This window comes from Cydia pomonella, chromosome 12 (assembly GCF_033807575.1).
Source record: "Cydia pomonella isolate Wapato2018A chromosome 12, ilCydPomo1, whole genome shotgun sequence".
Taxonomy (NCBI): domain Eukaryota; kingdom Metazoa; phylum Arthropoda; class Insecta; order Lepidoptera; family Tortricidae; genus Cydia; species Cydia pomonella.
In genome coordinates, this window is record NC_084714.1 from 13,397,471 (window position 1) to 13,419,063 (window position 21,593).

Below are 21,593 nucleotides of genomic sequence, written 5' to 3' on the forward strand. Positions count from 1 at the left end.
CCAGTGGTCTTGGTCACTTTTTCTTTAGTGTCTTTATTATCTATTTCAGCTTGTATTCAAACGAAGCTTAAAATTAATAGGCACTTTTTTGCTGAAATCAGTTGATTGCTATGAATCTATAATATTTATTAATCGCTCTAGTAAATAGTTATCCTTTATTGAAAAGATAATAAATATTAGTTACATTAATTGTAAACTTATAAAATATAACTACTAAAACTAAACCTGCCTATCGCTAATCGCGTTGTAAAGTTTTGTAAATAATATTTGAACTAATTGTCAACTTATTCAAACAATCGATCTTATTCCTATCCGAAAATCCCAATGAAAAGCATCCCGTAAACCCCTATCAATTAAAGGGAAATGCTGATTCATTGCTGTTCCGCACATCCAGATAACGGGGTAAATCTGGCGATATTCGCATCGCTACACGCCCATAACACGTCAACGCACTCTAATAGGGCAAAAATAAAAATAAAGTTATCTCAAACCCTAAATGCTGCGAGGCTAAGCGTTTTAACCCTCCGCCGTCCCTAATGCATGGCCGTCCATTTTTTAGAGACGCGGTTGATGCGGCCCAAACATCCGTAAATCCCTATAATGGTGGTTACCCCTTGTAGGGGAATGTGGCTTTACTTACTGCGCAGTGCCACTACATAAAAATAATTCATAGCCCATTTTTACTGCCCAATGATATGGGTTTTTGAAATCACACTTGAGGGAGACTCTTGAATAATATCCTTCCAAAAATAGTCTGGCTTTATTTTAATATGTACTTAGATGACGATCGTTTTAAAGAGTCAATTCGATACCTTCATTTCATTCATTTCGGTTTCAAAACTGATTATGGGTTATTGTAACAAATACTTGTATAATGTTAATGAGCGTCAGTTCGTTTCTAGATTTAAATTTTACTTGCGATGTCGCTTAAGGCCCCGCAGGTTCGTGTTAAATTGAATTGAACTGACCGCAAATATCACGTTTTCTAATTTTAATTTGTTGTAAGTTTTACCAAAAAAAATATCGATGAATTTCCTCAAAAATAAAATTGCGCATTTATAGAAGAAATCGTCATATTTTTAGCTTTTGTGCTTTTCGTACATTTTAGACTTGTTCGTATATTTTTTCTAGTGAAAGTCAAAAAAAATTTAATTACTATTGAAGTCACTAGACAAAATCCACAAGATTGCTAATTAATTTTATGGCAACCGTATTATGATCTAAAAAGTGATGCGAATTTTCAAGAACTCCGCTCTCTGAACTTACGGCACCTTAAATTAGTGATCAATTAAAATACTGCAATCAAAATATCGAATCATTTTCAATACATATAAAATTGGTAACCTTAAACATCATATATAAATATATTCGTACGAGCATCTAAGCTATGAGCATTACATTTGCGTAATTGCCAATATTTCCTTTTAACAAAAAATACTATTAATATGAATGAAAGAAGTGAGGATTTAGGCACATGTCCGTTTTATCTTGACGAGGGTTTCTTATTTACATTCGAATCGAGAATTTTGTTTATTTTTACTTCAGTGAACAGGGTCTGGTTATAATACCTAATGCGGATGTTAAATGTGCGTGTTAGTAAGTAACAGCTAGCTACATAACTAGTCGGGTAAATATTGTAATCTAGAAAAATGGTGCATATTTTTTAAATTACATATTTAGTATTAGCAATTTAATAGAAAAAAAAATGGTCGATATATTTTTCTTATTCTGTGTGTTACTTTATTTTTAATGGTTTTTCATTTGAATGTATTTACAGGATCCCACAAAAACTCATTACTATATTTATTAAAGGAGACTCTTTTATCCAATTATGGCAATTATTGTTTCCATTTTAGAAGGAGCGCTCAACATAGTTTTTATTAGTCTCCGCAAATTCGTCCTCGTGTCGATGTCGTTAAAAAGTTTCAACCACCCCCTCAATGGTGGAATCTCAAAATCCTTTGTTATTGAAGCTCCGCAAGGATACATAATATATATTTTTATATATCTAAGGACAATATAACTATCTGTTTTAGGCTTGTGAGTTGTATCTAAGTATGTCACAATCATATGCTTTTTTATGATATAAAACGCAAACGAGTAGACAAATCGCTGGATGGTAAGCGACGTGGTAAAATGAGTATTCTGTTGATCGCTTATTATTTCGATAAGGTTAGGCTTAACTTATTCCAATGCGTGATATGCGGCACCTAACATTAGCTGCTGTTTGATATTATGCTCCGTATTTATGTGTATATAGTTACGTATTAAATTCGTCAAACCTTTTCCCTTATTCCTTTTTACACTAATTATTGGCTTCTATTCTACCCAGCGTTTATTTTTAGTTTTGATCGTGATGTAACCTGATAAAGTTATTTTAAATGCTAGTTAAAATAATTGATGTATTGAAATTAAATATTATTTAGTATACCTATTAGGTGGCACAATCTGTCTTAGTTTTAGACTGTCCGTCATTCATAGTAGGTAATCGTATATTTTATCAAGCTATTGCAAATAATATTTTACAGTACATATGGGGCTACTTTATAGCACTAGTGCGAGAAGTAGCATATTACGTTACTGTGTCGAACATTTAAAGGGCCATATGTACTGTAAAACGTTGTACGATACATGTGCGAATAGGTAATTCGCAACTCGTGTCGATTTAAAACACTCCCTTCGGTCGTGTTTTAATTTATCGCCACTCGTTTCGAATTTCCTATTTTTCGCAATTGTATCGTAATGTACTATTAACGCTTTGTTTTATCGGTATGATTGTTAAAAAGGTTACGAGTTGTGAAGATATTTTGCCGCTTGTTAGCCACGACATAACAGAAATTAAGAGACTGTTTGTGTGTTTTTGCACAGAAATAAACCTTTCCATTTTTCGTCAAAGTCAACTTCGCAACTACTTGGTGCCAGCTTTATAAATTCAGACTTAAATTGTTTTACCTTACCTTTACTCGCAATTGCAAAGGAATGGACCGACAACGACCAGCGATCGACCCTATACCGCGAAAATTTTCAATTTCGCACCAAAACACCGTTGCACATAACAACCTCGCACCATTTTCCTGCACACTGAATAGAAAAAGAAATGGCCGTTCAATATCGAAGAATAGGTACACCTATTCCCGACGATGGCTACAACCGCCGACAATTGCTTTGTGTTGCTTTCAAAAGAAAAATAGTAGGAGGGCCCCTAGATTGCTTTCAAACCCTTGAGGATCTCAGATGGGTGGGTTATTTACATCCTATTGGAAAGTTTTTTTCATTTCTCATGCTCTGAAAGTGGATAGTTAATATTCTAAAAAGTGTGTAGAAAATGATACTTTCCCGCTCTAGAGCACTGTACCTTCGAAGTACGATTTTCTCTCTGTTTTTAAGAGAGGCAATTAAAATTTTGATTTTAAATGGATTTGTTGTACAGTTTCCATTCTGATAACTCCCTATTCCATAAATAACGATATTTTTACAAGTACCTTCAGAAATACTTCTGAAATTTATACTTAGCCGTATTTTTTTTAAATGTACACATATTTTAATTTCGTTGTATTCAAAATGTAAAGTAGAGTATTTAACTCTGGTGAAACGCACCATTTCATCCCTTGGTTAACAATCTACTATTATTCGCGCTGCAGCGTACGGAAATCTACTTCATATTCTTCCTTTTTGTATTTAAAGGTTCCTTCAATCACTTATAGGTATGTTTTTAATAAAATAACTGTTATGGATATATAATTATATATAAATATTTAAGGAAGAAGTAATTTAATTTTCTATGTGATAACTAAGAGGCAAAAGTATCATGTCTAATGTACGTTTTAGTCAAAAGATGGACGTAAAAGTTCTCTTCGTGCTTCAAAAGAACAAATCCATATTCAGATCAATCCATGTTTAATTATTCGATGAAGAGGTGTAAGAGTAAGAATGAAATTCAGATTTATAACTACTTTTATGGTATTGTTTTTGATATGTGTTTACCGGCAGCGCATTTCGATCGCACCAATATACGAGTGAAATTCAGCAAATAGGCCACAGGGGCACTTTTACATGTCCATTTTTACAAACAATAAATTAAAAAAAAAACAATTACAAATATCGAATCTATGAAATAATGAATACTTTATTAGAGATGTATACTGTCTCTAAATGTCAAATTACACAAAAAAAAACTATGATAAAAAAATAAAACCATAAAATACTAAAATTCTTTAGAGATGTATAAGTCTCTAAGTGTCAGAGATAAAATATAAAAATATATATTAAATTATCCTTAGAGATGTAGAGGGTCGCCAAGGCTTGAATTCTTATATAAATAATTAAAAGACAAAAAAATTAAAACAGACAAGAACCGAATGAAGTGTCTCACGTTAATGTCACTCAAAAGTAAAGTTACATACTTTAACATAACCTGTACCCCGTGTAAGCTTAAACAGACCGGTCTCCACAAACAGCACCCGTTCACGAGTATGACGTGTATCTCAGCCATCGCCTCCCTCAACCTTCATTCGGGAAAGTGGCGACCCGATCAACGACGCCACCGTAAGTAAAGACTTTTAAGCGAGCATGACATGTTCAAGCTGCCGGGTTGTATTAATATAAATATAATTAAAAAAAAAAATGTGAGATACAACATTTGTGCTTGTAAGTTACATTAAATGCATGGGGAAGTGATAAAAAAGTGATCAATTTGATGTGTTTTTTTTTTTAAATAAATAATCGCATTTACAATCTCATTGCTTTTTTGCAGAATTACTTTGTCTTTGGATTTCACAGTCCCACAACCAACACGCAGTTTATATACGCTGGTTGGCAATATAGTAGTAGGCTCGAGGGTAATTACTACTTTAATGAAATATGAAAACAAAACTTACATACCATACTGACTTATACTTTACTTTGTGTCTTAGTATCAGGTTACAGGCGTTTGAAAATGTTAACACTTTAACCCCACCCCACTTGTCATTACACTTCAAGTATTTTTCGACGATTTCCTCTCAGTAAGTACTTTCGTTTTCGATACTTCGAGAGGCTTTAGAATAGTACCTCCTGGTGTTAAGGGTTGAAACAATGGGCCACTTGAATGCAGCTTGGGGCTGATAAGTACAATAAAACTGTAGCAAATTCAATGAGATTAAAGTATTCTTATTGCGTTTTTCTCTTGGATGATAACATCGTGAAACCATAATGGTGACATTTATGATACGTCGAGGGAAGTTATTTTGTAGTCTTCGGCAACACAAAGGCATGTTCAGGTTTTTAAAATAATATTTATACCTACTTAGGTATACTTATTTAATACATGTATATCTGTAATATGATCACGGAATTGAATTATATTTCAGTGTGTGTTTCAAGTATACATACGTGCATAATTTAATCAAATGTTTCCTAACCCAATCAAATGGTTTCTTCAGACTAGCACATCATCTTTCTCCTCGTCCTTAGAAGTAGTTGGTTGCTCGGACATTTAGCTACGATTAGCGCCACCCGTGGTGGTTTCGAAAAGGGATTGCAGTGTTTTTTTTTTTTGTTGTAAAAATAATTGCGTGCAACGAGAAAAGTTGAAATAAATGGATTTTGGCGACTTGAATACGTGAATTTACCTGAAGAGGGCTACGAGTTGAATCCCTGCGGCTCTATTATACTTGTACCCATTATTCCAAAAATTGTTCATATACTGCAAGGTAACTACTTATTATGCTAGCTGTTACCTACCCGATATTTTAGGGAGTCAGATAGCCATTATACTACTGATCAAATATCATTCAAATTAATGATTTGAATGATTATGATGATGATTTGTTTAGCTTTATATTGAAATCCTAATTTTAAAACATTAGTTTTAAGATAAAATTAGGATTTCAATATAAAGTCATGTTTATAACACAATTATTATTCTGAATTTATGGAAAGGTATATTCTAGAAATTCGTATAAATACACATCTACCCACCTATATTATTTAAACCGTATTATTAAGAAAAGCTTTATAATTTTTAAATTTATATAAACCGGCCTTTTTAATTAAATGATGCTCATAATTCCAGGCTCTCATTTTAGCCACTTTGGTTATGGACTAATGGTGTATTACGTTCTATAATAGAATTAATGGAACAAGAGAGATGAATAAAATATTCAGTTGGAAGATGTTACGATAAGCCGTAACTTGAAAATGAAATGAAAAAATATTTATTCAAGATAAGTAGGTATGTACAGTCAGCGTCAAATACTTTGTAGCAGTCAAAGTGGCCAAATAGTTCGGAACACCATACTAAATATATGGTGTACCGATCTATTTGACTACTTTGGTTGCTACAAAGTATTTGACGCTGACTGTACAATAAACGTAAGTAATCTATCGGATCCCTTTGTTTGGCATAATTATTGAAAGTCATAATGATAGTCATATTATCATTAGTCATAACTCTGAAACCGTTAACTTTTCAGGAATTTCCTTAGGTTAGGTTTGGTTTGTTCTATGGTAATCCTGAAAAGTTACGCGTTTCTGAGAAAAACCAAATTATGGCTAACGAAAATGCGGACAAACATCACATTATGGCTTAAAACTTTATGGGAAACAATAGAGACCCGTAATCTATATATACAGACTTATTTACTTATTAATTAATTAAGGAACTTATCGTTATATGCGATGCAAACTCAATATCGGTGGTCCCCGTACTAGGCAAGCCTCAAACGTAACATTTTTTTTAATACTTCACCGTCAAATAATATTTAACCACCTTTGTGTGTATTTATTATACTTGAAATTTCTATGAAATGACACACACCTTTTAAATAAAGAAAAAATGTTGAAATCGGTTCACGTGAAAAATAACTATCCCTGAAAAACCAAGATATAACTAGATACTAATACTACGGCGCGCAAATTAGTCACTTTGCCGATACTGTACTTCTGGTCAAACATCTTTCGTATATAAAGCTGCATGAGATAATTTAAAGTATGTACGAAAGTGTGTTTAAACGGACTCGCATTAAAAAATAAACCATGTCGTGCAAGCATTTCCCTACTTTTCTCTGAATGCCGCTAAATATAATTTTAATGGTTTCCAACTTTAATTTTATAGGTATATTTCTTCGTATTTCTGTTCGTATTTTATCAATTGACTCGATCAAAATCTCTTCTTCTGTATTTCTTCCGGTTCCAGTTCTAGGAAATAAAACCATTTAATTAGAGAAATGAATTTATCTCCCTGGAAGCGAATAGTTCCTCCCATTAAATGAAAAACTGAGATATCATCATTAGCGCAAGGTGGTTGTACCAGTAGAGGAAACTAGACTTAATTCGACCGGGATATGAACCGAGAATCATTCAAAACTGTTACAGTAGACGAACTGCAAGTTCAAGTTGAACAAACACATGTTTCTAATTGGAAAAAGCAAGACGCGATATGCAGGTTCTGCTAGGAATCAGAGGCGACTGCAATGCACATTCGCCCCCATTCGTAGAATGAGATACGATAAGGATAAGTTCTGGTTTAGATTAGTTATAGTGGTTTAGTTATTTAGATATCGTTTGTGTGTCGTATAATTGACAGAAGCAGCTCGATTCGGGCAACCAATGTCACTTTGACGTTAGAAATATCGTAAGTAGACAGATCTTATTGGGATCACAGCGGAATCGAAATAAACTTCAATTTTGACATGTCGTTTAGTTATCGATCTTTTAAAAATCTTTCAAGACTTAAACGTGTCTTAATCATTCTTCAAATCGAGCCGATTCTCTCTTCCTGCGGACCACTAATGTCAAAAAGAAGTACCTAGTTAGGGCGGCACGTATTGCAACCTTATGAGTTACAGAGCATTACGGCCCAAAGAATATGGAATATCCTATTTTCAACGGGCATTAGTAATTAACTTTAAAGCAGGAGTGATTTCGGTTACGGTATAACGGTATGGTAGCGGTATAAAATTATGATACCGCGCGGCTCAGATATATAGGCTATCGTTTTTGAAATAACGGTACCGGTATTTTTTCGATACCGAAAAAATTGGCTTTCAAGCGGGTTGACCTCGCCCCGCACCCCCCGTGCTCGCCGATTCGTTGCGTTGCGACACTTGCAACGCCTAAGCTGATAGGGTCCCCTAAGGGGGGGACCTTTATAAAAGCGGTTAAGGTACCCGAAAAATAACGGCACCGTTATTTTTGGCAGCGATTAAATTAATTCGGGTACCTAAATGTTTCGGATTAAACCGGTATAACGTCATACCGTTATAGAAAGGTTTCGGTGTTTTCGGTTATGCAGTTCCTGCTTAAAGGCCCGCTACAATAGATTAATACCTGGTCGATGTGATACTGTGGTGAAAGGCCCACTAACACTACAATTATACATTTAATAATTAAAATAGGATGTTTTTTTGTTTTTGAAACTTGTAAGATTTGCGGACTCACACTGAGCTAAGAAGTTTGCACAAATCTTTTTCACAAGTAGATTATTTAGGTTTAACAACGTTTTTTGCTGTTGGCCACCGTGTACGAGTTATTTACGAAATTATAGAATAAAAAGGGACCATAAAATTGATTTAAATTAACTTCCACTCTAATATTTTTTTAAATATTGGTCTGAGCGAAAAAGTGTACGGAATCTTTATTGTGAGCAATTTTATATAAGTAGACTATTTGCGTAAAAAAATCATTTTTTGTTATGGGCCCCCGTTTACAAGTTCTTTACGAAAAACTGAAAAAAGGACCTTTTGCATATACCTAAACGTCTGAGGTATCAAATAAAATCAGATTTGTAATTTTTTTTTGCCTAAAACAAAACATATTCTCTACTCACAACTCAAAATGTTTGCTTAGAGCGGTAGGGCTTTGAGCATAATTCATATTGTCATGCCAGAATAAATTCACGTTTCCGGCAACGTTACCCTACCGCCTGTAACCGTTGACTGTGACGGTTGTCATGGCTACGCAGGCACTTAGACAGGCAAGGGAGGCTCAATATGAAACTGCACCATTTGAAATTCAAGTGCTATGCAAAGCGAATCTGTTCTCAGATCAATTGCTCCCTAAATGTGCTTTGCCAAACAGATCCCCGCTAGATTATGCGTAACCCTTGACGATGAATTCATTTCAAACTGGCAATGTTATGTTAATTGGACTTGGCCCATTTCAGGCGGTTTAATGACAACTCGTAATTTCGTCAATTATGTGACGTAACGAGGTGGACCGACAATATGGACAACATCTCAGGAAACCATAGTACCTATGAAATCAGTGCGAGAATTATTCGTTGTGAGTTGTGAGGATGGATTCTTATGCAGCCATGCATAATATTATTGTGTCAATCAAGGAAAAAAATCTATCTTTAATGTTTATAAACAACTATTTTTCGTGTCGTGTCGGACCAGTGTATGACTTTATTCCGGTCGGTGTCGAAACGGCTGGGCCATGTTGCGCCGAGGTCAAGAAGCTGGTCAGGAGATTAGACGCCGGTTGAGGGACAGAGGCTGCGACCCTCGGGCTGGATCTTATCTGGTCCAACAAATATCCTTAGCCATTCAGCGTTGCCAAGCCGGCATATTTAGAATGTTTGGGTCAGGTTTGGAACTGTTCCCTGTTCGGGGCTTAAAAGTTATTTTTTGACGGGGCTAGTTTGTACTTTCATTTTATTTCTGTATTAATTTATAATGATCTAGTGTTAACAATTTAGTTTTTAGTTAGCTTTATTTTACTGTAACTGTTTCTGTGAAATGATTCTGTCAATAAAGGTTAATATTGCGTCCGCGACTTTATCAGAAAGATATTAATTACTTGTATCAAGCGATTATAGACTCTAAATAGTACACATAAGTTCTAATTATACTAAAAGGACAATCAATACCCAAAGTTGGTTTAGCGTTTGATGTATTCAATTGGTAATAAGTGAATTCTATTGGCTTTTGAATTGTTTAGGTACACTGGGTTTCGAACAGTTTAGTTTAACTTTGAATTACTATCCTTTGTTGAAAATCGACATCTGAACGATCCTTTGACCGCCGATTTGCAATAAGACTATATGGGAAATACCTACCAGGAATAATTTACCTAGTTAGACCCTTGTGACTAAACTTTCATGTAGAGTTTACCTACATGACCTTTGTATTTACACTGTACATGATATTTTGTACAGTACCTTTAAATATACGGACAGGTAGGTTATTTTATAAATTATACTAATAATACACATGGTGTCATCACGGATTTTATTATTATTATTTGATTTATTTATTAATTTCCGATTGTAGCGATACGACGGCTTTTTTTTGTATTGTTTTCTGTATTGGGGTGTGCAATAAAGAACATTTATATTGTATTGTGTTAACACTTTCCGGCCCAATACAAAATGAACATACCTTGCGTATTCTTCGCAGTTAACGTATAATGATTTCGAAAGAAAATATATTTGTAACCTGATTATTTTTAAAAGGAAATAGAGTACCTAGTAGTAGATTCTGGTCCTCTTATTACACAAAGGTGGTTTGAAAAGCCGCCTGATTACCTAATTAGGATTATTTTCTATGTTTAATTCCCTTGTTATTTAAGTTTTACCTATGGTTAAAAAAATACTTATTATTTTGTAAGGGCATATTAAGTTTGTGCACTAGTATAGAGTATTAAATCTTTAAAAGCTCAAGGATTTTCTTTTAAAAAGTCTAAGTCAATCGAAAATGTCAAACCATGGAACGGCACTATATTTCTGTCAAACCGCGAGACTGCGCAAGATAAACTGAGCCATATCTCAAGATTAAGTCTAGTATTGAAGAGATTCTTCTCGTATAGCGCTGCCAAATACACTTCATAGCATTTTGAACTGACGTATTGAATGTAGGTACTCAATATAGTAGGTAACTCGTAGTACCACGTACCGGTTACTTTTCACTTCAGAGATGGATCCACGTATCGGATCCAAATATTTCGAACTTGTATTAGGCCCCGCACGTTGAAATGACATTCGAATCTAAAGGTCACTTGAATGTTATTTTGTCTCACTCGGTGAGCAAAATGCGGTTTTGCTCAGTGAGCAAAACAGTGTTTTTAAGCAGCAAATTACCCTTGTTCCAGCTGCTGACGTGAAAAATATATAAATATAAACGCGAGACCCCGCGGCCCGCGTCTTTTTAGTCTTTTCTACGGGAGCGCGGCGGCACGTGATTATTCATTTTTTTTATAGATGACTGCAGCGTATTGAAATGTATCTTATTTTAAGATTCTTATAGTTGAATTAGGAACCCATACATGAAAAGTACGCAATTATAGTACAGGTAGTGGTAGTGTTATACAAAATCTTCATTCAATCATGATAGTCGACGAGTAGAAAAAAGGTTTTAGAGCTTTAGAACGTCATATTTCGACACTTCTTGGCTTTATTTTGTGTCTACAAAGCTTTAATAGCTTTGTAGGCACAAAGCTAGTAATTCTGACTCAAAATGCCTGAGAGTTCGAATGTTTTACTTATCGTATAAAATTAAATTAAAAATCACTGATTTATCTTGTTAATTCAGTGTGGTATTTCACTCCTTAATATATGAGAGATGAGTATTTCAACATTAGATTATTAAATCCCATAATGAAAGTCGTACTATGACCAACATTTCTTTTAACTCGTCGAGTATGGCCAATCATTAAAAAATACTCTGTACAGATATGTAATACGTGCATGTTTCCGCCACGGCTGACTATTTGATGGAATGTAATATGTTCACAAGAAGATCCGTTACGAGGTGAATCTGTTCCAGCTGCGGTCGCACGTGCACTTCAGTCCGTTCGTTCGTGGTGTTCGTGAAGCTGCTGGAAACCATTGTGAACGCGGACTTCTGGCCGAAGGGTGAGATATTTCGGCGGTTCCGCGGACATTTGCCGAATCCTACACCGGAACAGGCGACACAACAGAAAATTAAGGCACAAAAACAATTTTTAGTTGCCTTATAATAAATCATATTTAATTTTAATATAAAGCTGTCTAGAAGGCAAGGGCCGACTAAAGAACATGAATCAAGTACAGTGATGGGCCCCTCAATAAAATGAATATAATTCAAATACGGGGTCCGAAGGCTTTAAGACCGCAGTTTTTTTTGAGAAACGTCAGCTATTTGTCATAGTCTCTTAGATTAAGTAAAAATTAAGATGCTTTGCTGATTTTGCGCGTTACATTTGAGCATGTATCGAACCCAATGTAAATAAATAAATAAATATTATAGGACATTATTAGTATTATTACACAAATTGACTAAATCCCACAGTAAGCTCAATAAGGCTTGTGTTGAGAAAAATGAAATGAAATGATGAATGATGGTTGAAATGTGAGTTTATATTTAATTTTTCCTTTTCTCTTACCTACAAATGTTATGTTTAGATACTCAAACGGTAATAAGGAAGTGATAAAAACATGTCCAATCATTTGTAGTGGAGTCTGAGTAGTGTAGAATGTTGATATATATAATTTCTCATATGGCTAATAAATGAGTATATTTAGCTAAGTTTATATACTTCAGCGGCGGTAGCACGGTCGCCTTTTTATCGCTTGTCACTGTCACCAAGCCTGTTCGTGTTCGTTTCACGTTCTAAGTATGTAAGGATGAAAGTGATGGGCATAGTGACAGGTGATAAAAATAGAACCATGCTGCCACCGCAGGATGTGCTGTTATTACAGAACATCCGACAACGTTTCCGATAAAATGAAAGGAAATCGTATTTATTCTTCAATGTGTACCTAATTTTCTGAGCCATCGGAGTATGAAATAGGAGATTTTTTGTCTTCGTAATCGCGTTAGTGTTCATGAGATAGTTTATACTCGTATGTGGAGATGTGACTGGTGTTACTAAGCTGAACGTTTTGGAAATTTGATAATCTTCTCCAAATATAACAACGGCTGCTATAATTTCTAACTATAGAACCAGACTTCAATGATAAATGTTGAATCTTGAACATACAATCGAGTTCATTAATATGTATGCATTTCTTCACCTTGATCTATTGCGATAAGGTGAAAAAATGGTAACATATTTATGAAGTTGATTAACTGTAAATACTTACTTGTTAGAAAGTGACGGCTAAAATGACAAGATGACACATACGACTTCGCAGTCAATACCTTCAGGGGACCATTTCTCGAACGGTATTAGTATGGAGTGTGGAATTAAAAGGAGTGAAATCTCTTATAGTAGAACTGGTGCAAAAGTGTCCAGCTGTCAGCTATAAATAATAGTTCCAAATCTCTCCAGAGTAGCGCTAGAGTAGCTTAGAACCTAGGCGTTATTGACGGAGTGAAGTGCACTGTCTAAGATTTAATTTTTTTTTCAAGTATTTTAGGTATTGTAGCGCCACCTATTTAAGGTTTTTGACGTGACAACGTCTTATAATTCGATGGGGCCGGCTGCACGCACGAAAAAACATGACTCATGCGGCGTTACTTCGCTCTGAGGCGTTCCATTTAAGGCTTGAAGTGCAAGCGAGAGCGCGCAACAAGCGACAAAGAGGCACAATCGGCCTCCGCGTTCGGCAGCGTTCGACATCTGTCTCTCTTCTACTTGAGTGAGCAATGCGTCCGCGTGGACAGCTGCTATACAATAATATATTTACATGTTTTCGTCAAGTATGAAGTGCAGTGAAAAGTGAATGTGGTGTCAATTGTTTATAGCGTTTCTTATGACGTTGTCACGTTCAACTATCGTCAGTAAACCGACTTTACAGACAACCGATTTTTTTATGACACCTTTTGGTACATGGAGATTCCTTTCCTTACCTCCACCTTCTATAGGTATTAGTCTAATATTATTAGTGTGTTGCCATGGGTAACCATGGCATCACACGTACGAATTGACAGTTCGTAAACTAATATTTATTAGGCTAAATACCGTTTGAGAAATTAGCTCCAGGTAGTGAATGCGTATGAATTGTTATTTATGTTTAATTAATGCTAATTAAACACTTAAATGTAAACATTACACATTGTGTTACCTTGCACGATTGGTGTTACCCGTCAATATTAGGTAGAACGGTCTTCAAACGCTCGGCACCGCTCTTATTCTTAATGCTCACCACACGCATCATCCAAAGAAAATGGTCTCCTATAACACCTAGCTTAAAAAGACGTGAAGGCCAAGTTATACTAGAATCTGGATTTACGTCGAAACAAAAGGTTTTGCTAATTAGAAAGCAGAACTAATTGCATCGCCCAACTTCCAAATTGGTTCTTGTTAATTGATTCGTATTGGACAGCGACTTTGGCTACCTACCGATTATTGCGCTGTCCCGGTTGTTGCTGAACTGCTATTCATTTGCATATCGGTACGGTAATGGCTTTTGTAAACGTGGTTGATTGCTGGGCTTCTATCACGGTTATCAGTTACAGTCTTCGTCAAAGGAAAGGCCACAAATGCTTTTAGAGAGTTTTGATTGAGAGGTATACATTGAGCGTTGATGCTGTTTATGTGCCTATATTTAGTGTTGTATGGCAAAACGTACATAAGTATTAAACATAGTTTAATCGATCACCCTTAAAAACAAACTTACAACCTTGGATAGAAGTATTAAACTCCATACAATTTCATGTATTAGTTTCAAGTACTTAAGATGTTAGTAGTAGTATGTAGTTAAACACTTTATTGTAGGTAAGTGCAAAAAAGAAAAACCAAACAGAAAAAAAACAACATTAATACGTATTCTTTAAGTCTCTTCCAGTTAACATTTGAGCAATTGGAGACGGTACACATTTATAAGTACATGCGTACGGACATTTTCTTTCATAACCATTTGTAACAATACTTTAGGGACTGAAAAAGTCTCCATTGCAAAGAAATAAAAGAGGTTGTTATAGACTTAAGTACTGATTAAGTGCATTGTGTGTGGTAGATAGCCAAACCGAGTTATTTATCCATTATTATAATAAATTACAGTACGAATGAAACAAACAGAGTATATTTTACCCACATATATTAATAGGTAACGATAAAATTAAAGAATTAACATAGTGGTCACGTCCTATTATTGTTATATGTAATTGCGTATTTGCCGGGTGAAAAAGCTCAATACTTTTAGAAAGGAATTGTTCTACTTACATTTTAGTTTTATACTTCAAACAAGTATTGTAGGATGTACATACCCACTACTGTCTTAAACCTTCTATAAGATTCCACGCCTTACACACCCGTAGTTAGGATTTGAATAGGATCTTTAGAATCTGGTACAGTCGACATCAAAAATATGTTAACAATTTTCGCTTTATTACAGAGGAGTAAGGTGCAAAAGTATAAAATTTTAAAGTCGACTATACAAATGGCTACAAAGACTACTAGTTTTAAAGTTCTATAGAAAACCTAATCTAAAACTAAGGATACAACTTCCGAATAGGCAGCCTGATCACCTAGTCTATCGGCGTACGTTTTCCCATTATGGTTGAACTCGCTCATTAAGGCTTTCACTTCCACGTTGAACCCTAACTTCGCTCCGATCCTTTGCGTGAATTCTCCCGTCCATATAGCTTGGCAAATCTTTGGTACTTTATTTGTTACTTCACGTGGTTTCATGTGAGAATATTTAGATCCTAAATCTTCTAACGTAATTTTTGAAACGGGACCGTTTTTTAGTTTTCTTGCCAGATCAACTGATAGTTTGCAAAGGATTGTTCCAAGGTTCTGTTTTCTGTGTTCTCTGAAGGTAGCTAGAAACATTATCTCTAAGCTACAATCTGCTTGATGTCTGGAAAGCAACGAAGAAAAAGGTTATTTAATTGAATCATGCATCCACTTACTTAATATAACTCTAATGCAAAGATAAAATAAGTCAATGTGAACGAGTAAATAAATGTGAACTTCGATTATCTAAATCTATATAAAACTTGTAAAAAAATATTTATTTTACATTAAAAAAAAAACTAATATTGATAACCTTATTTGTAAGTGCATTACAAAATAGTAATTATGAGGCACACTTATGCTTAAGAATATCCCAAAATCATAGACAAACTAGTAAGCTTAGAGTGCTCACTTCATATCCTGTTTATTTAGTCACCTGCAAAAATTTCCGGGGTGAATATATAGGTTAAGAGCAACTTTTACTACGGGACCAACCCCGAAATCTCGAAAAAAATTGGCTTGTATGAAAATAAATTTTGGCTATCTGACCTTGACATATTCTATGGGGGAGTAAATTAATATTTTCAGGATTGGTTCAGTAGGAAAAGTTGCTCAGTATGACCTATATATTCAGAGCGTAAATTATTGCAGGTGACTAAACTTCCTGTATGGCAAGTACAGGTACCCTTACTTATTAAATAAATAAGTTGTAAGGGAGAAATGATAAAATTTATTATGAATACGTTTTAAGCTAGCTTAGAACTTAATATTTATTAAGCTTAAATCTCTTTAGAATACTTTTATAAATGGATGTTTATCCAAGTAAGGAATGAGCACTCTAAATAATAAAAAGGGACCAACTTTTCAAATAAATTGCATCTGGCATCAACGTTGCTCATGAACTGTATAAGCGACTTAGATGAAGGCCGGTTACATCGCTCTTCCACAAATACATCGAAAAATGTTTTCTCTGGAGACTGAACCTGAAATAAAGTGTAAAAATGATGGTAATTCATAAAAATGATCAACATGTATATTGTAGTGCTTCCATAGCAAAAAGTCTACTTTAGAGTAATACAATATGAGAACAAACTAAATAGATTTTATATGTATAACAAGGTTTTTAAAGGATTGGTATAGCTTTTGTTAGTAAATATATTGAAATACGGAAATGAATACTATAATGTATTTTTATTTTGTATTTCCAACTCCCGTTTTATCTTCACCCAATTTTATATCTCTTTCCATAATAAAATGCGTATAATAATTACTGTAATAGTCTGTGGTACCACTATACGCGATGGTTTTTCCTCCGAGCCTAGAATCGATGATCTCCTTTGTCATCAGCCTACTAACCGACAAGGCATATAATATCATATGGTAATTTAATTTAGCAGTACCTACTTTTAGCGTATTCTTATTTCTTTGTTTTCATGGACTTTTGTATGTTTTTTTTTTTTTTTTATAACGAATTAACACAAACAACGAGGAAATGCCGCCAGCATCCTTGGTACAATGCCTCAAGGGCCTATTTTAGATATAAGATAGTTATAGTAATCATTATGTATATTGTTATTGTCAATAAATAGTTTGATTATTTATAAAAAAAAAAAAAAAATACTAACAATGTTTGTATTAGTACTATACATAAAACGGAATGTTTTGAAACTTGTTTTTAATTCGTTTCAGTTGTTACTCGGCTGTCTGAGCTAGACCATTTAAATACGTTACGGACATATGACAATCCAAAAATATATTTAGCTAACAGACTTACAAATGCACGTATTCATAAATGGATGTTTCATGACGAATTTGCATGTAAATATATTTAAATATACATCGGTATGAAGTAGTTAAGTATAGAGAAGTTCCTATCTGAATTATGTGTATGTAGTTATTTGATGTATTATTATGAAAATTAGGAGCTAAAAACAGATTTCATACAAAAATTTAAATGCTTCTAACTCTTACAATAATTAGAAAATCGAAAATATCAAAAAATATTTTCAACAATGTTATCTAATATCCAGAGAGGAAAATGAGGACTACGTTTGTATGAAAAGGCGATTTCGCGCGGGTCCTTCACTTACGTCTTAAACAAACAATGCATTCAAGACTAAAAAAGTAGGATGGCTTAGCACCTGCGCGGCACCGCTAAATTTTATACGGTGCGGCGGGTGGCGCCGCAAATCTCTGCGCACCGTTGACATGTGGCCGGGCCCTTATTTAAGACTTTGATTTATGAAAAAGAAATCACCAAGGTAATTTTGTGCTGTCAATGTAGTGTACTTATATTTACCTGTAGTTTATTAAAAGCAACAGCCACAACCTCGCTACTACTAACTTCTATCGCTACTAGCGACACGCCATCTAGAGCAGCATCTGCACATAGTTCTAACAACTCCTCCTGCGCTGCTGGATCTTTGTTGACTTCAGATCCTATTGACACCGCTTCGTCTTGGCAGAATGCTTCCTGTATTACCTGAAAGATTATTATTTATGGGTGAGTTTCAAAATCTGTACAATGGTCAGAATATATTTTGGATAGGTTAACTGGAAGATATCCCTCTTAGGAATAAGTTCGCCTTTGTACTACACAATTATTTTCTATCTGATGTAATTAATATTTATTTTTCCAGTACAATGAAGTGTTTACTTATATGAGTAATGAAAATAATTTAAATAATTAATTCTTATATTAAAGGATGCATTAAGAAATTAGAAAATTTAACTAACAATTTGTACATTTTTGTGTAGTTATAACATTTATTGGTTAACTAACCATAAAAAACAACCGCCAGAATCTGTGACTGAACGACCTGACTTTAACCTACATTATTACGAGTTCGGCGACCGACCTAAAGGCCTACCACAAACATCGAAAATTTGAATTTCGTAAGTAACAAAAAACCATAACTTTTTATAAATAAATTTTATTAGCTGGATTTGTGTCTCATTGAAGAAGCAAACCAGTCGGCAGCGTTGCTGCAATTTAAATCTAACCTTTTGTGTTAATAAAATAAATCTGTAAAACTCACTTTTAATGCACCGGGAAAAGTTTCCGCTGACAGGGACTCCACGCGGTATTTTCCTGCAATCCACAATAGGTGGTAACTTGAATATAATACCTTAGTAACTTTCAACACACTACACTAACTTGTTGCCATGGATCTTAAGGACGAATGAATGCGCCAGAATGAGGTGGATACTAATAGTTTTCCGTAATTCAGAATCATATTCAAAAATATTAATGTACCTTACATGCTAAGTATATATAAATACACATTGTACATGTGATCTCGAGCCTATTGTACTGATTGTGAGTTTATTATTCTAAACATCTTAAAAATCACACTACACGCAAACACTATTAATCATGCTTGATGTAAGTATGTATTTGTTTGCCGATCTGACCTATTAAAATCCATTAAATTCCACAAACAACAAAAAAGACATTAACATAAATCTGCTAACAGATTCTAATATCTTACCTGATTCCGTAGTATACCATTCCATTTTATTTAAAAAAACACTATATTCAAAATCACACCGTGCGTCCGCGCAACATGAACGCCGTTCTCAACTGTCACTGTCAGTTTAATGACCGGTTTGTGTTGTCGTGTTATCGCTAAATGAGCCACTGCCATTGTGTGCGAATGGACTCACGTTTGTGTGAATAAACTAGTATTCGTAAATCAAATCAGGTGACGATAACGTTGCCATGGAAAAACGCATAAAAATAAATGTTCGGTTCTTAAAACCAAAACTATCTTGTCATGATAGGTAGGTAGATGTAACGTTTTCATGATAAAAGAGTAATAAGTTCATGTAAGTAAAAATACACGCCTTTAATTTTAAGTGCAACATTTATTTTAAAATTACAGTGGTGTTTTCGAATTGCCAAAAATAAATAGATCTCTAATGACCACTTGCGCGTTTCAGGGCTAGCCAACTTGTGCCAACAAAGTTAGTTGAAGCAAGCCTATTGGGGGGTGGTATGAGGGACTAGCTCTTCCCGCAACTCCTGCTTAGGAGTGTACAGGTTTTTAAAGGGTCGGCAACGCGCATGTAATACCTCTGACGGGCCGTATGCTTGTTTGCCACCGTCGTGGTATAAAAATAAAAAAAAGCCAGAGGAAGGGGAGGAAAATACCCACTAACATCCTCTACGGCGTCACCCGTTTTGCCGTTAGGTGAGCGTCATGGGATCGCTTGCGGCGTTCTATCCGCGACGCCCCCGTTATTGGCTAACCCCTAAACTCGCAACTGGCCCTAAATAATACTTCATATTTAATAAAACAGTAAAGTTCTGCTTTGAAATCTACGTGTGGCACTCTCAGAAAACCTTATAAACTAGAAATTATTTAATTTACCAAACCTTTAGGGAAATGAATAATACTTAGATTTCAAGATTGGTTTCTTCACAATGATCGCTATAAAGAGCTTATTTCGAAACACAAAGGCGACATTTAAGGAAAATTGAGAGGAATAAAACGTTCTTTAAGAAATCACTGAACCATTTCAGGAAATTTATTTTTCTTGACACCGTGTGACCTTGTGTCGGTACAAAATATCAGAAACTTAGTGTCGCTCAGTCGAAATTGAGAAATATAATATTTATACTACTTTATTTCTAGACTTCAAAGGCAAACAGTGTAAACAGCGATGAACACATATATTTTTAAGATTAGAATAAATTTAAAAGTGGAAAAATTACTGTCTTGAGTGAGACTTGAACTAACGACCTCTGGATCGATACTCCAGCGCTCTGCCATCTGAGCTACCAAGACCTCATCCATAGGTAGCAAATTTAAAATATTTATTCTAAGCTTAATAGCATCGTTCGCAGACGTTTCTGCTTGTTAAAAATTAACATATATTTTTGTTTCTAAGTTATGGATGTTTTCTATACATTTAAGCATTATTTTCGTATATTTATATATTCGTCGCCTAGTACCGAAAACACAAGTTTTTTTAAGTTATCTGTGGGACTAGGTACTTACTTGTCGGCATGTGTAGGGGAGAGTAGCCTAAAGCGGGCACCCCGCCTAAAGCGCCGCGGGTGAGTATTATTGTGAATGTCAAATTATGAATATCTAATGATGAACACTCTCGAGTTTCTCTAAATTCCGATCAAACACCAGAGTTATGCTTTACTGTAACTAAATGCAAGGCATCTATTTTTTTTTGAAAAAATCCGTTCCGTCCCAATTAACTAGACTCGTAGGGACCAGCGCGTCACGTTCTGTTGTATTCACAGGTGGCTTTGTCTCGAGTATTACCAGAGTGGCTGCCACCAGTTCGGCACTGACATAAACGCTATTGAGGACTTAACTTACTTTCTATGCATCTCGTTCGTACTCGCATATAAGTGCGAGCGAGATGTATAGAAAGTAAATTACGTTCTCGATAGCGTACATGTCAGTTTTGACACTGTCAGTGACTCATAGTACGGGTACTTGTTCTTACTATATCTTAAACTAAGTATTCATGATAAGTATTGGAAATAAGAGATTAAACTTCGAATATTTAGTACAGTCACGTCTGAAAATACCCATACGAGCGAAATCCCAAAAATATGTATACACGAATTTATTGCCCATATACATATTTTTGGCACTTTGTCGTCCGTATTTTCAGACGTGACAGTACCTACATAGATTTAAACCTCGTAATATTAGCACAATTATTTAATCGCGTAAGCTTAGTTATTGAACGACGAATTCATAAGAATTCAAAGAATGTATGACATGTTTGAAATGTCAGGTTAAATTAAATTATTCGGTTATTCAAATAATTTATATGGGCCGTGGAGCAACGACGTCCATATCCTTTACAAGAATTATAAAAAACTGGCTGGCTCATTCCTAGGCCAAAGAATAGGCATCGCCATTCAACGAGGCAGGGAGCTTTATGGGCACCCTTCCGCAGGGGACAGACCTGAGGGACGTTTCATAGGAGGGTTTTTTTTTTAATATTCTTATTTACGTTTCTTATTTTATTAGATTATA

The 21,593-nt window shown here is 34.8% G+C and overlaps 1 protein-coding gene across 3 annotated transcripts; it reads right to left on the minus strand.

Moving 5' to 3' along the window:
• Window positions 1-15,167: 15,167 nt before the first annotated feature.
• LOC133523656 (uncharacterized) lies at window positions 15,168-19,202 on the minus strand. 3 transcript variants are annotated; one of them, XM_061859332.1, is made up of 5 exons: window positions 19,074-19,202; window positions 18,621-18,673; window positions 17,927-18,064; window positions 16,444-16,565; window positions 15,168-15,706 (listed from the first exon to the last, which is right to left on the minus strand). In XM_061859332.1, exons 1-5 carry the CDS (start codon window positions 19,096-19,098, stop codon window positions 15,325-15,327), a joined length of 720 nt encoding a protein of 239 aa, XP_061715316.1. In that variant the 5' UTR covers window positions 19,099-19,202; the 3' UTR covers window positions 15,168-15,324. The 3 variants fall into 3 exon arrangements, with proteins under 3 accessions (XP_061715316.1, XP_061715315.1, XP_061715314.1); XM_061859331.1 differs by having other exon boundaries at window positions 17,912-18,064; XM_061859330.1 differs by having other exon boundaries at window positions 17,882-18,064; window positions 19,074-19,201.
• Between the last annotated feature and the right edge of the window lie 2,391 nt (window positions 19,203-21,593).